General features: G+C 45.4%; 1 protein-coding gene across 3 annotated transcripts in view; it reads left to right on the plus strand.

The window, feature by feature from the left end:
• The window catches only part of Map3k20 (mitogen-activated protein kinase kinase kinase 20), a 155682-nt gene that overhangs the window by 126929 nt on the left and 10469 nt on the right, over nt 1–18284 (plus strand). For 2 of the 3 annotated variants that reach the window (XM_041631454.1, XM_041631455.1), the window contains exons 15-16: nt 2514–2576; nt 3936–4028. In XM_041631454.1, coding sequence (XP_041487388.1) covers nt 2514–2576; nt 3936–4028 — 156 coding nt within the window. Of the gene's footprint in view, nt 1–2513; nt 2577–3935; nt 4029–10601; nt 10661–18284 lie in introns of those variants that run through there. The other variant, XM_041631456.1, reaches the window with a different exon arrangement.

The raw sequence follows: 18284 nt of genomic DNA on the forward strand, positions 1-18284 counted from the left end.
AAATTAACCCGTTTATATTAATCTACATTTTGCCATGTGGCTCATTACCTCTCCTTAGTACAGTATGTCTATCATCTGGGTATGACTGGTGAATCCCCTCCACCTCATATTCTTTCCCAGAGTTCCTCTCTCTCCCTGGAAGTCCTGCTTATCCTCTCCTGCCTAGCTATTGGCCATTCAGCTCTTTATTAAGCCAATCAGAAGATGCCTCAGGCAGGTGAGGAAGGACAGAGACACAGCACACTGTATACAAAAAGATTATCCCAACAGAATAGAGGTGGTGGTCACCAGGGGGTAGGACAAGGAGGGGAGGGGTAGTGATTGTTTCATGAGTGTCACAGCCCCTTGGGATGATGGGAAGTTTGGAACACACTGGAGAGGAAAGGGCTACATAACTGTGTGAAGGAAGTAGAGGCAACTGAAGGAAACACTTGGAAATGGCTACTTTTATGGTATGTGAATTTCACCCCATTAAAAATAACACAAGGCGGAGGAAATAGCTCAGGAGGCAAAGTGCTTGCTGCGCAAGCATGAGGACTTGGGTTCAATTCCCATGACCTGAGTAAAAGCTGCAAAAGTCTGGGCCTGGTACTATGCATGTGTAACCCTAGGGCTGAGAAGCAGAGCTGGGCAGGTGCCGGAGGCTCCAGAGCCAACCAGCCTGGCCTACTGGCTGAGCCCTGGGCAGGGAGATTTCGTGAGAGGAAGAGGAGAAGGAAGAGATGGTGGGAACTTTTTCTAACTGATTCTTTGTGAGCTCTTGGAGACATCGGGCATGAATGGGCTTCCATTGGGCCTTCGGAATGAGAGCCCATGGGCATTCCATACCAGAGGCAGCCTCCTGGTCTCTGCCAGAACTGTCTGCTGCACACATGAACATACTCCAGGAAGAAGCTGTCCCCCTTCTCTGTTCCCTCACCGCGGAAGGCACAGTCAACATGTATTCTGAGTCTCTCAGCCTAAGGGAACAATAAAACTGCAACCTGGCTCAGAATAGCACCGTAGCTTTTCTCCGGGGTCCCCCCACTCAGCCTGTCAGCTGCCTTCTCCCCCAGCCTCCTAGGGAGGAGCCAATGTCTGGAAGAGAACTAAGTGTCCCATAAGCACTCCTTACATTGTTGGAAGTTTCATTTTGCTTTAGAAAAAAAAAAATGTATCTAGTTTTCCTGGGTTGGGATTCTTAGTCTGTGCATGGTCAGTTCCCAGAAAAGCTGAGTAATGGCTCACTATCTAGAGCAGGGGTTCTCAACCTTCCTAACCTGCAACCCTTTAATACAGTTCCTCATGTTGTGGTGACCCCTAACCATAAAGTTATTTCATTGCTACGTCATAACTGTAATTTTGTTACTGTTATGAACCATAATGCAAATATCTGATATGCAGGATATCTAATATATGACCCCTGTAAAAGGGTCATTTGATTCCTTCTCCCCAAAAAAGGGTCTCAACCCACATTTTTTTTTTTTTTTTTTTTTTTTTTTGGTTTTTCGGGACAGGGTTTCTCTATAGCTTTGGAGCCTGTCCTGGAACTGGCCTCAAACTCACAGAGATCTGCCTGCCTCCCAAGTCCAAGTCCTGGGATTAAAGGCTTGCGCCCTCTGTATGATTCTTAGCATTCCCTGCTGGTTCGTGCTGAGGTTGCAGCCCTCCTGATGGTTTTGCTGGTCCACTCCTATGCCCAGTTGTGTTCCCAGTCATCGCTGGGACAGCTGTGTGCTAAACACTGACGCACTAACTTGCCCTGCCCAGCCCAGGTTTGAAGGCCAGCTCTATTTACTGTTCACTCTGAGGTTTAGCATCCCTGTCCAGCTTATCGGATGTTTCATTCCCAGCATCATTTCAATTTGGCTTTCCCACATTCGTTTTCTTAATTGAATTATATTTTCATATCTTATATTGACTTTCTATTTCATTCATCTCTTAGATTTTATCTTGGGTTGTTTAATCATTCTCTTGAATTATTTAGGATTTCTTTGAGGTCATTTCCCCCTGAGGTCCTTTATTCTGGGATAAGTAATTTTTGGAGGAGACATGTTTTTCTGGATTTTTTTTTTCAGATTTGCCCATCTGGGATTGGTTGGTTAAGCAGGAGTGTGGGCTCAGGTCTGGTAGGGTGGCGACTGTTTACCTGCTGGCACCAGAAGTGTGGGCAGGGACGTCAGGGCCAGGGAGTCCTTCATAGCTGCAGCCAGGCGTTAAGTTGACTGCAAGTGTGACCCCAGCAGTAGCGGCCTGGCAGGCTTCACCTGTGGGGCAGGAACTACATAGGCCGTGGTTTCGCACCCCTCAAGTAGTCTCCTGTTCCTTCCAATAATAGCAAACTACCACCTCTACTTTGACGAGCAGACATATGTTCAAGCAACATCTTGGAGACGTTAACATCCCCAAAATAGTCTATGTACTATGTAGAGAATCTTTTGCGGGGGCGGTGGGGGGGGAGTAGGCTCGGTAATTTTAACCACCTTTGGTATCTTGAAATCATTAATAAAGTCATGTGATCTTTCTCCTTGCAGTCAGCTATTGAGAAGCTAGCCCACGATTACCTGAACCTGTTCCACTTCCCACCGCTAATTAAGGTGAGTGAGATGCCCTCACCGAAGGCCCCTACTTTTATTGGCATGGGCACCTGCCACGTCCACACCCAAGTTTGCTAATGTCTCAAACTGTTGTTTGATGTGAAATTTAATTACATCTGTCCAACAAAAGCCGCTTTGATGGCTATGATCTCTGTAAGTTACATGCATGTGTTTCCCACACTTTGGAATATTAACAACACATTCAAGATAAGAATAGTGCCCCTCACAGACATTGTAGGTGAAGGCCTCTGGCCTCGTGCCTGATTCTAGAGGCCTTTAAGTTACTAAAGGAAGTCACACACCAGAACTCTGGGTTGCCACTTACCCTGGGGGTGGAGGAGTGTCATTCATGTAGAACATTAAACGACAGTCCCCTTTCCTATCCATGGGAATACACCCCAGCACCCCTCCCTGCAGATGCCTGAAACTGAGATTAGCGAGATTAGCACCAAACCCAAATATACTGTTTTCTCCTGCTCCAAGATGCCTGTGAGAGAGTTTAATATATAAACTGGGCACAGTGACAGACTGACAATAACCAGTAATAAAATAAGTTATTTTAAAACTTACGAACTGTTTATTTCTACAACTTCTATTTAAAACATTTTTTGGACCAGAGTTGACTGCAGGTAACTGAAAATGTGGGAAACAAAACCATGAACCAAGAGGGACCTACTGCACTTAACATCTGGTTGTGACCATAGCCTAAGGGTGCATGACATGATTCATTAGAAATTTAGCAAATGCTTGGGACTACTCCCCAGAGCTGTGCTAGCTCGCCAGCAGCTATGGCTTCCCAGCTCTCAGCCCTTGGGTCTCTCAGTCCACATACCTTGGAGAAGCTACAGATTTCCTCTCTGGAAAGAGGGTAGAGATGCCTTGAGTGTTTTGACTCTTTCTCTCAGTCTGGAATCTTACCACACATCCAGTGCAAAATGTGCTTCCAGCAAGAAATGCACAATGCCAGCTGCATGCAGAAAACCACCCAGGTGACACCGTTGGGAAGAGCATAGGAGAAGTCACTCCGCGGGGTTCTCAAGGCTGTGTCGGTTGTCTTGCTTTCAGCCATTAGTTGCAGCTTATATCTTAATCTAATGATAAAAGTTCAATAAAAGAGTAGAATGGAAACCCTGTTAGCACCAGGCACTGGAGAACTACAAAAGTGCAGGCAGGCGATCAGGCCTAGGGACCCCTTGACAGTCAGAACCAGGAGTGGGACTGACCATGAAGTGTGGGCTGAGCAGCAGGGGCCTGGTGGGCTCTTCCCTGTGTGTGTGGGGGGGGGGGGTGACCTGCTTTACCTGAGAAGCCGAAGTGAAGACACCGTCTCTAAGAACCATATCGGCTTTTCTATTTTAGGGTTCAGGAGGGGAACCTGAAGAAAATGAGGAAAAACTTGTGAACCTTGAACTTGTGTTTGGCTTTCACTTGAAGCCAGGAACTGGCCCACAGGTAACAAGTTTCCAACCCTTTGGGTATTTTCCATCTGTAACTCAGTGGTTTTTCTGCCCCAGCCCCAACCACCTGGTAACATGATTGGTAATAAAAGTGTAGACTAAAGGCTTCGTCAAACAGAACCTAGCTGACAGGCTGCCAACTTCCTCTGGAATCCAATCAGGAAACGTATAACTTCTGTCAGTACAGAATCCTGGGGGAGACCACCCAAACTCTCCAGATCACATAGCAAAACACAGGCCGCGTGAGTTTTGGCGCTTGCTCACTCTGCCTCCTGGCTCCTGACTCTTGAGGAAGGTCAGAATAAAACCACACTGAGAGTAGAACAGAGACAACGCGGGATCTGGGTTATCAGCTCCAGCAGGGCAGCAGGGCATTTGACCTACGCTCATCCAGTGAGGCCTGGGGACGGGGGATGGGGAGGTGGCGGCAGTGGTGGTGATCTGCCTAGGTAGCACGGGGGCCTGTGTTACCTCAGATTACTGTAAATAGCTAATAGTATCTATTAATTGTTATATGCAAAGAGTATTTGTATGAATTACTTTTTCTCATTGCTGCAAAGAAATGCTGGTAGAAGCCACTTAAGAAAAAGGGATCCTTTGGGCTTGTGGTGTAAGAAGAAGGGATACAATCCATCACAGGGGGAAGACGTGGCAAACATTGCCACCACACTCAGGAATCAGAGAAACGTAATGCTAATGCCTGCACTTGTTACTCAGTCTGGGAGCCCTGCCCACAGGATGGTGCCCCCCACACTCAGGGTGGGTTTTTCCTCCCCAGGGCCTTAACTCTCTCTGGAAATGCCTTCTTGAGACCCAGATGGATGTCTCCTAGATAATTTCTAAATCCAGTCAAGTTGACAGTGAAGATGAATTGTCACAAAGCTAGCATATAAATGCGACTCTTCCCTAATTTGCGGATGTGGATGCTGGGACGCGGAGGGGCTAAATGCCTTGCCATCCCAGGGTTACATACATAACCAGAAAGTAGCTGGATTAAAATTTTGTTTGATTTGAGGTTTGGTTTTGTATGTTTACAGTGTGTGTGTGTGTGTGTGTGTGTCTGTGTGTCTGTGTGTCTGTGTGTGCACGCACATGCACGCAGGTTCCCTCAGAGTCCAGAAGAGGGTATTCCCTAGAGCTCAGATTCTTTGGGAGAACAGCAAGTGTTCACAACCGCGGAGCCATCTCTCCAGCCCCAGCCCGTGTCTGACCACTGTATAACTTGTACTTTTGCGGCGTCAGGGACTGATACTAACTCCTCCCACCTGTAGCTTGTATAATTAGGGAAGGTTCTGCACAGGCCTGGCTGGTCTCCAGGCCAATGCTTAATAAAACCTTGCTTTTCTCAAGCCAGTCCCGGCTCTGGTGCTGGGAACTGGGAATGGCTGTAAACTGTGAGGGTTGAGTTTCACCTGGAACTTCAAACGCTGCTCTTCCTGGACACCTGTTGGGGAACGTTCCGCCTTCACCACCGCAGTGTGTTGATGAACTAAGGGTGGGGGGAGGGGGCTCTGTGTGTCCTCTCTTTTGGTCATAACATGTAAATACGGGAGAGCTGTTCTGCAAATACTGTCTGTCTACTCGCTCCTGTTAGAGGCAGAAAGAATGAGGGTGGAAGTGAGTCCCTTCCTCTATGGCAGCACTGAAGGACCTTCCAACCGTGCCACACACTCGGGTCTGTGCATAGCAAACAAGGTGTATGTTCCCATCTGCCTCCTTTAGTGTCAACTCCGTGATGATCTAAAGCCTTTTTAATGTAACCTGATTTGTAGGGAGAGAGGGAAAATGACCTTGATAGAAACTTATCAAGAAAAGCTTCAAACAGGAAAATGTGTGCAGGTACTGAAAATATGTACTTGGTAATTTGGAAATCCGAAACATATTTTTCAGTAAAACTCAGAAGCTGGTTTTTTGTTTTTTTTTTTTTTTTTTACTATAATGTGTACCTTTTAAGTTCTGGGCTCTAGACAAGTACAACTTTTGATAGTCTGAGTCCCTGGTCACCCACTTAGAATTGTCACCCCACACTCATTCAGCACACAGAACCAAGGGCCTACTGTGTGCCTGTATTTTTGCTGAGTGCTCAGAATACAAAGTCAGAAAGTACAGCCTTGGCTTACAAGGAATCCACAGCATCTTGAGGGAAATAGACAAGATCTGTGAGTGGATACAGACCAGTGCCACATACATCAGTCTTTACACACACACACACACACACACACACACACACACACACACACGATATATGTCTACTTGTAGGTAAGAAAGAAGTGAGGGATGGTCTTAAAGTCTCCCTGATAAAATGCCAAAATCCAAACTGTAGAACCACTGGGATTTGTTTGGTATGGAAGGCAGAAGAACCGGTATTCATGAAGCCAGGCAAACACAGGAAGCTCCTCTTGGGCTCCTTTTCATGGACCTTGGGAAGATTTGGCACAGAGCAGGGAAGTGGTGTGATGAAAAGGAAGGCCGGAGAGGGGCTGCTGAACACAAAAAGACCCATTTACTGTGCCAAGCTAAGGAACCAAAAGGTTTCAAACTGAACAGGTAAGGGCTGGCATGTGTTTTTAAAACATTGCTCAGAATCTGAGAAGGGCGAATCCAGGGAAGGCCAGGCCAGTGTGGGGAAGATCTGTGAGTCAAGAGAGAATCAAGCTAAAAGTGAGGAGGAAAGCTGGGCAGTGGTGGCCTTTCATCCCAGCACTCTGGAGGCAGAGGCAGGCAGATCTCTGAGTTCGAGGCCAACCTATTCTACAAAGTGAGTTCTAGGACAGCCAGGGCTATTGCACCAAGTAACCCTGTTTCAAAAAAACAAACAAACGTACAAAATCAAAAGTGATGAGGACAAACTGGGCCCCAGGACACATTGAGATGGAAGCCATGAGACTTAACACTCACTCGAGATGGGATGAGAGAGAGGAAAAGTGAGGAGCCAGGACGGGGACAAAGGTTTCTAACTGAGCAGCTGGATAGATGGTGTTATAAAGTAACAGATCAAAAGGAAACCCTATTGTGTGGGTGCCCTGTCAAGGTGCCAGGAGCAGAAGGAAGTAGCTGGCATGGGATAAGCAGGAAATACTTTGGGGAAGGCCTAAGTTTTGAGCTGGAGCTCAAAGAGGTTGAGGAAGAGGTTGAGGAAGAGGTTGATGGGCCACCTCAAAATAGCTACCTGAACACCACAAATGAAACCCGTCTTTAGAGACTTTCTAGAAATCTTAACTATTGTATGACTGCCATCTCACCAGTCCCTTGGCATTTATGCCAGGTGCACATGACACAATGGTGTCATCGCTGACCGAGAAACAGATAACAGGACAAAGTATGTGCCTTGCCTGGGATGAGGCGGCCACAGCCAGAACCAAAAATTATGGCTTGATTTTTGTTTCTATTGTGTATGTGCTAACTCATTGAAGCCATCTCTAAACCCACATAAAACAGCCAGAGAATAGATTACTGTCTCGTTCTACAGTACCCCACTATGGCACTCTACACCCTAAATAACAAAATACTTCTTCATAAGCATGCTTTGCATGGCAATGATATCCATATGAGAAGTCTGGACCCTTAAAGGTAGAACCCATTAGGGAGGAAAAAGACTTCCTCAAAATTCCTGTAAACTGGGTTCTCATAACCCTACTCTGCAACCTGCTCCTAGACTAGAAAGAAACTTCCCTCGCAAGAAACACGGTAGCGCACCACGCCCGTCTGCGCTCCATGCGCTACCATACAGTTCGTGAACCAGGCAAGGGGCTGGAGATTGAAACACATAAGACAGTGACACGGATCATCCTTGATGCCAGAATGCTCCAAGAATGCCCCCTTTATTGTGTCCAGGGGCAGCTTATATAGGGATAGCCACGCCCCAGCCAAACGCACCAGAAACCACTCCCCTGCCATCAGGAACTCCTGAGGGTCTTGTGCTCAGAGCAGCTGAAAGCTGTCTCAGAGCAGAGGAAAACAAGTTCTTTACAAAAAATTCAGAATCTGAGGGGTCACAGCTCCCAACAACACTGGAATTCTGAAGTCCTCCCCAAACCCTTTGCTTGATGTCACTTTTCTTTCACAAGTAAAATGAGAAGGATGTCCCAACAGAAGTCACTGGGAATAACGCGTGGCAGTGAGTCCTTTCGTGGGAATAACGGCCACCCCTCCTCTCTGCCTTTGACGGTGGAGTCTCTAGGCCTTTGCATTATTGTAACAAAGTGCCTGGCAGAAAGGATTCAAGGGAAGATGCATGCATTTTGGACCCACGGTTTCAGAGGATTTCAGTCCCTTGTGGCGGGAAAGGCATGTGCAGCAGTTCAGTTCTTAACAGGGAGCTTGGGGTCGAGGCCGCTGACATCAGGGTGGGCCAGGAAGCAAAGAGCATGATGGGAACAGGCAGGCAAATATAGCCTTCAAAGGCCCACCCCTAGCGACCTTCCTCGACCAATCAGACCCCACCTCCTAAACATTCCACAACTTTCTAAAAGAGAACCACTGGGGCTGGAGGGATGGCTCAGTGGTTAAGAACATTGGCTGCTCTTCTGGAAGACCTGAATTCAACCCCCAGTAACCACATGGTGGCTCACAACCATACATATAGGATCTGATGCCCTCTTCAAGCATAAAGTCATACATACAGATAGAATACTCATATATATATAATAAATAAATCTTTAAAGAAGAAAAAAGAGAGAAGAAGGGGCTGGAGAGATGGCTCAGAAGTTAAGAGCACTGACTGCTCTTCCTGAGGTCCTGAGTTCAATTCCCAGCAACCACATGGTGGCTCACAACCATCTATAATAAGATCTGGTACCCTCTTTGGGCCAGCAAACATACACACAGACAGAACACTGTATACATAATAAATAAATAAATATTTAAAAAAATAAAATAAGAAAGAAGGAAAAAATATTCCAAACATTAAATAAACAAATAAATCTTAAAAGAAGAAAAAAGAGAGAACCACCATTTAAAGAAATGTGTTCCAAACATGAGCCCGCAGAGGTCATTTCAAGTGTTACTCCATCTCAATAACTTGATGGCCTCCAAAACAAAAATGAAGATTTAATTTTATATACAAATAGCTTCAGAGGGCAAAGAGGTCATTTGTCCTAGGAGTTTATATTAAATGACTTTTCTTAGCTTCAGTTTTTCACCAAATGGCTTCTGGCCTGAGGTTGATTCAAAGACCCTTAGGAACTCATCCCTATCTGAACGTGTGTCTTCACCACGAGCCAAAATGTCCACACGACACCTGGTCTACGATCTTTATTTCTCCTGTCAGCCTCCAGCGCTACAAACATCCTAGACCTTCTCCCACCAGCAAAATGTCCTTTTTTATTCCCTGCCCTAAAACAACCTAGCAGGGAGGAAAAAGCATGTTTATGCCAGTGGTACTCGGATGAAGATGAGCCTTCCTCTGGTTCAGTGGTCCTGGGGTTACTCTAGACAGTGGTCCCCAACCTTCCCAATGCTACCGTCCTTTAATGCAGTTCCTCCTGCTGTGGTGACCCCAGCCATAAAATTTATTCTTTGCTACTTCATAACTGCAATTCTGCTACTCTTATGAATTGTGATGTAAATATCTGAAATATGATCCTTATGGAGGTCTCGGCTCACTGGCTGACAACCTGCTGCTCTATTTGACCAGCTCTAAAGAGCAAAGTTAATTATTTATTTTAATAACACACACATATATAAATATGGAAATTATGTAATCAAATGGAGAGAAATTGGGTCTTCCTAAGCTTGACTATGTCCCGTGTGAGAGGTGGGAGATGACTCTAACTCCTCTGATAACTATGCCCATATCCTACTTCTGACTGACACTTTGCGAACATTTTGAATGCCATCTTTTCAACTCAGCGTGACGGGGGCAGCACCCCTGTATTAGCCTCCCTGGGAGGAAGCCAAGGAGAGCTGAGGTGCCTTGCCCAGATCCCCTACCTGGGAAGGGGCAGCTCCACCGCCTCCTTCTGGAAAGTGCCGGCATCCCCTCAGGGTCTGTGCATTGCTGGTCGATTGGATTTTGATGAGTTAATACTATACTCTGACAATTTCCGTTTTGTGTGGAGAATGCTTTGTGTGTTGTGCTGTAATGCCTTTGGCTTGGCACAAAAGAAAGCCGCGTCGAGCAACTCAGGCAGCTTCGTGCGCTCCCCAGGGCAGCAGCCACCCTTTTTTATTGAAATATTCAGCTGCATAGAGTTTAGTATTATGTCTCTTATCAGCTCACCAGTGAGGAATATTGATGCTCAATTTGCCACGGGATAAACTACCAAATCACCCGGTACTTTTCTCACCAAGCGCTTCCGACACATTGTGCCATACAAATGCAAGAGCAGAGAGAGGCAGGAACTACGGGGATGCCATCCGTCACTTGTGAGTGCCAAACTGTCAGACTTCATCCTGGAGTCCTTATCTGTCCCTGTCCCCAGACAGAGGCTGTGTCCCCGCAGGCCTGGGCACATCGCCTGCCATAGCAGAAATATCACTGCCCGTCTCTCAGCATCTCCCAAAAGGGAGCTGGGTCCAGGTCAGGGAACCCTTTCCAAATGGCCGTCACTCGGGATTCACTTTTAAGGGATCTTCTAAGGAGGCAGAAGAGCTCTCCTGAGAGGCCCAGAAGGAGAAAATGAGGAGGATTTTGAAGCAGATTGGCAATGTCCCTCAGAAGGCTGGCTGTCCCTGGAAGGCTCTCCCTGACTTTCTTCCTCTTCCTCCCCAACTCTTGTCCTGTGAGAACCTGGCCCTTTCTCAGAATACCATAAATATCAGAAACTGTCAAATAGGGTTTTTTTTTTATTATTAGCATGCAATTTTTGTAAATGGATAGATAAAAATGGCTGAAATAACAGGGCCCCCAGAAAAGGTTTCTGTAAGCAAGCATACAGCCAGTGCCTTCTGTCCATTTCAGAACAGCTGAGAGGGAAGCTTCTCACTCTGATGGGTACTGGATTTATCATGAAGTCCGTATAAGGAAGTGCATCCCCTCTTCAGCTTTGGAGGAGGGCTGTACTCCCAGCCATGTCTATGCTCATGTACCTGAGTGCTGAAACTTGCGGTGCCAGAGTTCTAGAAGACATGCAGGATTTAGAGAGGAAAAAACAAGGAGGGATTAGCCAAACCATGTGAGGCTTGATCTGCAAAGGGAGTAAGTCCTAGAGGGCCACAGCATGGCACAGTGTCACAATTAACATTCACAAGAAAGGGGAAATCTTCTCTTCTTTTCTTTCTTTCTTGCTTTCTTTTTTTTCTTTTTTATTTTTTGAGACAAGGTTTCTCTGTGTAGCCCTGGTTTTCCTGGAACTCGCTCTGTAGACCAGGCTAGCCTCGAACTCACAGAGATCTGCCTGCCTCTGCCTCAGAGTGCTGGGATTAAAGGCATGCACCACACCATCGGAGGTAGGATGGGGAATCTTAAGTGTTTGTATCACAAAATTAACAAGAAGGAAGGAAGGGGGAGGAAACTAGGGAAGTGATGGCCAGGAAGCCGCAGGCTGCAGTGATGGTTTGGTCCAGCTCTTCACATTAAGTATATCCAGCTTTACCATGTCAATCAAACCTCCATAAAGTTGTCTTTTAAAAAGAGAAAGAAAAGCGGTTTTAATTGACAGCACCGAAGCAAACGCCGTTTGCAGCTTCCTAAGTCACTGCTGATTCTAATAAGCGGCCGTGCCTTGTCCGATGCGTGGGAGAGCCACCTCTAGCGCTAGAGCCGGACTGGGTGCGGTGCCCAGCACGTGCTGGCTGACGGCTGACAGCCACTCGTACATGCCGGGGACTGTCTGTCAACCAGAGGAAGCAGCCACGCTATGTCACATTTCCAGACTTTGGGATGTAAATATTTCTGCCATGACTGATTGCAAGTTCTCCATCTGACATCACTGAACGTTGCTGGGAAGCCATATGTGAGAGTCAGCTTAGGAGAGCTGCCTCTAGCACACCATCGGATGGATCATTCTTAGTCTTCCTCTGGATTAGGAGCAACTTTAAAAATAGCAAACGGCGGTGTAGCGCATGTGAGCAAACGCCGGCTCAAATCAATCACAGACCGTGTTCTTGCTGTTTACCAGGATCTTGTTAGCCTGGGGACAGCGTTAGTCTTTTAATGAAGCCGTGCTCTATGCTCTCCTGAATCAACAGGGACTCGCATTGCCTCACACTGACCATGTTGTCTGAATCAAATGCCGAGATTTGGATTTGCGAGAAGTAAAAATAGAGACAGGGAAACAAATATCTAAATTTGTGCCTGTCTTTTAAAACCCTCTGGGGTCAGCAGAGTTGGTGATTCCCACACGGCAGGCGCAGTTGCGGCCTTTGCTTTGAGAAGCCCCTGAGCGCCGCTGGTTAGTTTTGTATTGAGAAGGCGACTTCCAGGTCTTGAGAATAATGAACTCCAAAGAAATGAACAGATTAGTCGCAATCAAATTAAAAGCACTAGAATACAAGGATACAAGACGCTCTACTAAGCCTGGACGTTGGAATTTGGATCAGAAATGGCTCAAATGGCAAACAGTGCCTATTCCCCAGGTCGGGGCTTTTTCAGAAATCTACCGCTTGCCACCATCCCTAGAGTCAGGGATAGAAGAACACCTTAACGGTAGCTGTTTTTACATTCTGAGGGTCCTGAGTCAAAATTATAAAGGCAACAAATCTCTCAGTATTGAAAGAATTGGATGAGTAGTTAGGTAAGTCAGGTTCTGTCTATATTCATTAAGAAACCCAGTCCAACACAGAATATTCTTAATAAATAGCAAAACTATTTGTTGTTTTTTTTTAAAGACAACTACCTTCCGCTTTTAAATACAATTTTTAAAGCCCTTTCTGAGCCTGCTAACTAGCACCCGAACCACCTTAGGTACTCAAGTATAATGCATCCTGTGAAAGTGTGTCTCACTTGATTTGCTCCCCTTTATCTTCCTTGAGGTCCCCTTTCATCCATACCTCCAAGAACAAACCCCCGAAAGGCGACAGAACAACCTTATCTCCACTGGTGTCTACTTGGCACCGGTCTGCCCTGACCTTAGACACAAGCCATTGTTAAGGGTATAACACATTTACATATTTTGCAATAAAACATCAGTTATTTGCATTACTGTGTCAAGTTTTATTTGATTCTTTCACCTAAAAATGACTCATTTTCCTTTCTTGTATTTTAAAAAACCAACTACTCTAAGCTTGTTTGAGAATAATCAAAAATTGCCCATTTAGCTAGAAGTCATTTTCTTTTCAAAAGGCAAATGTTATTTAATCTTTCAGCTGTTCATTGTGCCATCATAAATACTTTCTTTTCAGCACAGTTGTGGGGACTGAAATGAGCCCACTAATTGCCTCCCATTTCGACTGACATGTGGTGGTTTAGTGGAAAGAGAACACAGCAGGGAGAAGGAGATCGGGGGCTGAGAAAATGGGAGCTAATTATTTCCACTGCCTCATGTCAGGCTCCGTGTCAGCCTTGTTTTTACAAACTGGAAGGTTTAGCACTAAATAAAACAAACTGGCGTCATGTTTTTATATACTGGCAGTGTCATGGAAGCAGCTGCACATCTCAAAGACAATATAATGCCTGCGTTCGCATGGACACCATCTGACAGACACTGTGAGCCACGGCTAATGAGGATATCACAGTTGTGCCAAAGGGAAAGGTGCTGAATTATGTATGATTCTTCATCAGTGCGGCAATAGTCCTGTACATCATTATGAGACATTGTTTTGCTGGGGAGATTAAAACATTCTTAGTTCCAGACCCTGCAACCTATACGCGGCTGAAAGAGGTTATTAATGGAATTTTTAGGGGGACTTTCTTGTGGATTTCTTTGGGGTTGAAAAAAAAAACAATTTCCTGGGACAAAGCCGCAATGGGTCATGACACTGTATGGATAGAGAAGAGAAGCAAATTAACCATACTTGTATTATCTCCCTTCCAAAGACAGCGTAATAAAATACAGTGTGGCGGGGTTATACTTAATGATAAATAACCCAGGTGCTTTCCTGGGACGTGCCACTCTCCTGCCTTCGGCACAGCAGGTTCCGGCAGCTGAGCTGGATAATGGTGACACATGTAAGGGCGCCTTCAGAGGCCCCCATCAGCAGCATCCCCCCTACTTTTTAGACAGCCCTGACCAAGATTATTTTTGTGGGTTTTGTTTTCATCTGGGATTGCTTCTTACACTCCGCAAAAGTCAGTCAGTTGCTATGACTGCATCTCTCTCTCCCTGCTCGGGTTTCTCAGGAAGTTTCTTCTGACCCCTCGAGTTTATATTTTAAAGCACTTCCTCAGTGGGTGATTTTTTTATTTTTCTCCATTTATGCAAAGCGCGGAGCAGGTGGGGGGTTTTGGAAGCCAGTGCCTCTAAGATTCAACTTGATGTATCTAGGACACAAATTCCTGTTCCACGAGGCTGGCTGTATTTCTCCAGTATCCAAGCCTCAATTTCTTCATCCATAAAATGGGAACTGTGTTCTCTAGAACAGCGTAGACCATAAGGGTTACATAGCCTAAATAGATCTTGAAACCACGATGCCCAAGGAATGCAGTGGCCGCATAACGTTGAATCTGTGCAACATAAATGGAAATGGTGGCGGCTTCCGGCTGGTGGGAAGCGGGCATGCTGGGGCAAGGGAAATTTTAGAGGACTGGAGATGCCTTACTGGCTTTTTTGGCTACATGGGTATAGTAGATACGAGTCCAACTCTGTGACCTCTACAGATAAAAACCTGTGTTCTCACTACATGCAGATCGTACCTTGGTGGGAAAGCACGTTGATTCTAAATGTCTGTTTTCTTAGGAAAAGGTAATCTGGAAAAGCCTGGGGGCCACTTTCTCTCTGAAGCATCCAGAATGATACTGGATTTTTACTGTTGACGATTAATCTATGGTGTTGATGGCACCAATTAATTTGGTAGGGGAAAATGTATGTTTAACAACAACATATTGCCTCTGAATTCCCAGAACTTTGAAGTTTGGTATGCTTGTGCTATTTTAATATTGGGTTTTCTCCTATTTAGAAAAGCTACCATCATCTCTACTATTCTCTTTTCTTCCATTCCTTCCGCCCTCCTTCTTTGTCTGTGTTTGATCATTTCAGCTAGTTTGGAACTCCAAGGACCTGTAAGCAGCTCACAAAGTGGGTAACAGTGAGCTCTCACAAAGAGATACTTCAGTTAGCATCAACTGCGTGTTGTTTAGGATTTTATCTCCACGGGGCAAGAATCACCGTTTTAATTGGCCTAGAATCTTAATTCATGAAATGCTTCCACATAATTGGTGATCCTGAAGCAGTTAGTTGGGATGCTTTCTCATCCTCCATCAGGCACACACGGGCTCCTAGAATTGTCCAGGTGTCTCAACAGGTGATCAGAGAAGTGTCCGTGTCCTGAGCGGCGAGAAGAATTCTCCGGTTTGTCACATTCCAAATGCAAAACTTGCCCTCTCCCCAACAGGATGCCACATTTCTCCTACAGACCAGCAGAGCAGTGCACCTGCTAGTTGATGGACAATTGCAAGGACGATGTTTGCTGCCCCAAGTCCCAGAGTTCCAGCATAAACAGTTCCTGTGCTCAGCCCTCTGCTAAGCTGGGCTCTTATCTCCCTGTGGGCCAGGGTGATTCTCTCTAGAAAGGCACACCAGGATGATCCTTCCTGTCATGTGCAGTCATCCTGGGTAGGAATCTAGGTTTGAAGTTAAAATCCAGAGACAACAAAGAGGACCCTAGGAAATACATACATGGATCTAATCTACATGCAAAGTAGAAAAAGACAAGATCTCCTGAGTAAACTGGGAGCACAGGGAACATGAGAGAGGGTAGGAGAGGAGGGGAGAGGAAGGAAGGGGAGTGGAAAAAATATATAGCTCAATAAAAACAATTTAAAATGCTACATGAAAATGCTTAAATTTATAACCCTTAAAAAAAAAAGAAATTAAGATCCAGGGTAATTGTGGCCTGCCTTGTCTTTGCATCTGCAACAAGACAAGCCGGTTGTTTCTGGTTTGGATGGTTCACTGCCAGCTGGGCATGGAGCTCAGTGGTTCCAGTAGTACTATATGCACTTCCAACAATACCTGCTGCAGTGATGGAGTGAAACTGGCTATGTTGAACCTCGTGGAGATAGGGTCCTGACGATGGATTAACCAGGAGAACCTGGGCTGTCTGCAGTTTTGCCCCAACTCTCTCTTTGTAGGACGGAACGTCCTCATACCGATGTTTGTCCAGTACTAACTGGTTAACAGGGAAAAGTTCAGGACTCAGAGAGCAAACGCTGTGGCTTAAATCTGGAATGAAGCCATGTCTGAAGGGATTGGTCCTCGGCTTAGAGCTATTGGGAGGTGGTGGAACCTTTAATGAGCTGTCCTAGTGGGGGCTTAAGTCACGGGGGGCGTACTCTCAACCTCTCTTGTACTTCCTGGTCAGGACATAGCTCCCACTATGAGGCACCGCCCCTACTATGGGCCCCAAGGCAATGGCCAAATGATTATGAATGAAAACCCTCCAATTCTGTGAGACAAAACAAACCTTTTTATACGTTGATTATATCATATATTTATCAGAGTGATGGAAAAATGAACACAGGAGACGGGCTCTTCACAGCACCAAAAGAGACTACACTAATTCAAGTCCAAACTCAGCTGGCCATTAGCTACCTCTGTGATCGCAGTCAAATTAGCTCGTCTTTCTGTGCGCCTTACCTTGACCAAAAATGAGACTCTCTGGCTGTCAATCACATTTAATAGCCACTGTACTTCCAGACATCTGGGTCTTATTAACAAGGCTGTATTGAGACATGTTGGCGCAGGGGAGGACCAAATTAGTTGTACATGTTCCATTTATGGAAGAAGCTAATAACATAGTCCTTCTATTTACTGAGCCGGCCTTGTGCTGCCAGCACTAGGTTTGAGGCCAGCCTGGGATACATGAATCCTTTTCTCGAGCAGAACCAGCAGTGAGCTCGGTCCCCCTCTACTGCCTTCCCCACTGGTGTCCCCTCAGCCACCTTTCCCAGATGGAGTCCCATCCATCTCTACCACCACTGGTCAAGTTTTCCATCAGGAAAACTCTTTCATCTGTCTGGGCCTCATTTTCCTCACTGATTTAAAAGGGGAAAGAAACCTGACTTGGATATTTATGAGTTATTATGGATTCTTATTAAGGCTTATTATGAATGCCAAATAAAATAACATGGTCTAAGCAGCCAGCAACCCTTGGCTCCGCAAAAAATGCTAGAGACTGCAAAGTGGTGGTGGTGCACACCTTTAATCCCAGCACTCAGGAGGCAGAGGCAGGCGGGTCTCTGAATTCGAGGCCAGCCTGGTCTACAAGAGCTAGTTCCAGAACAGGCTCCAAAGTTACAGAGAACCCCTGACTTGGGAAAAAAATGCAAGAGAGATTGTCAATTTATAGTCCAGAGGTAGAATCTGAATTACATACACATGTAATGTTTTATTGCTAAATTCTTTATACACTAGTGTTTTTTTGTATTGACCTAACTATTAACATTTTATTCTGCTTACTTCGTTTATCACTCATCTATCTCTCCAGCTGTCTGAGCAATACTGACTTCATAGTACATTCCAAAAGAACTCACTAGGATTCAATAAGAAATATAGAGCTTATGTATACTGGTTTTGACGAGTATGCACATACCCTTATGTTACCCTAAGCTCTGTCAAAAGATCCCTACCATTTCCAGAAAGTTCTCTCATACTCACCATCCCAGAGGAACGTTGTTGAGGGCAAAGTGCCCTCACCCTCAGGTTCTTTCTCCCTTCACTCACTGTGTTCTCAGATGCATGCATGTTCCTGAGTGTACCAGCAATTTCCGTACTGTCCATTCTAGGTATATGCAGTAATTCTATTCCCTTTTTAATTAACATTAATCACTGTACCAGCTATTAAAATAAAGCTTCTAAGAAAGTACACAAACCCTTTTCCATTTCCATGTGTTAAAGACCTCTACAAGTAAAATTTCTTAGTCATGTGTGTGTGTTTACTTCTGTAATAAACTGCCAAAAGGTTTTCTGAAGTGATTATACTGTTTATATGTTTGCAGCAGAGCATGGGAGTTCCAGTAGCTTCAAACCCTAACCAACATTTGATGGTATCAGCCTTAGGCACTCCACTGGTGTGTGATAGTAACTCCCTGTGGTTTGAATTGACCAATGATATACAGAACTATATCATAGTAATGTTCTAATTTTGATATACCATCATTAAAAATGAAGTAGCTGCACACAAGAATCCAAATTTCTAGCTTTCATGAAACATT

This window comes from Microtus oregoni, unplaced genomic scaffold (assembly GCF_018167655.1).
Source record: "Microtus oregoni isolate MIOR12 unplaced genomic scaffold, Mior012 000037F_ref0000500, whole genome shotgun sequence".
NCBI lineage: Eukaryota > Metazoa > Chordata > Mammalia > Rodentia > Cricetidae > Microtus > Microtus oregoni.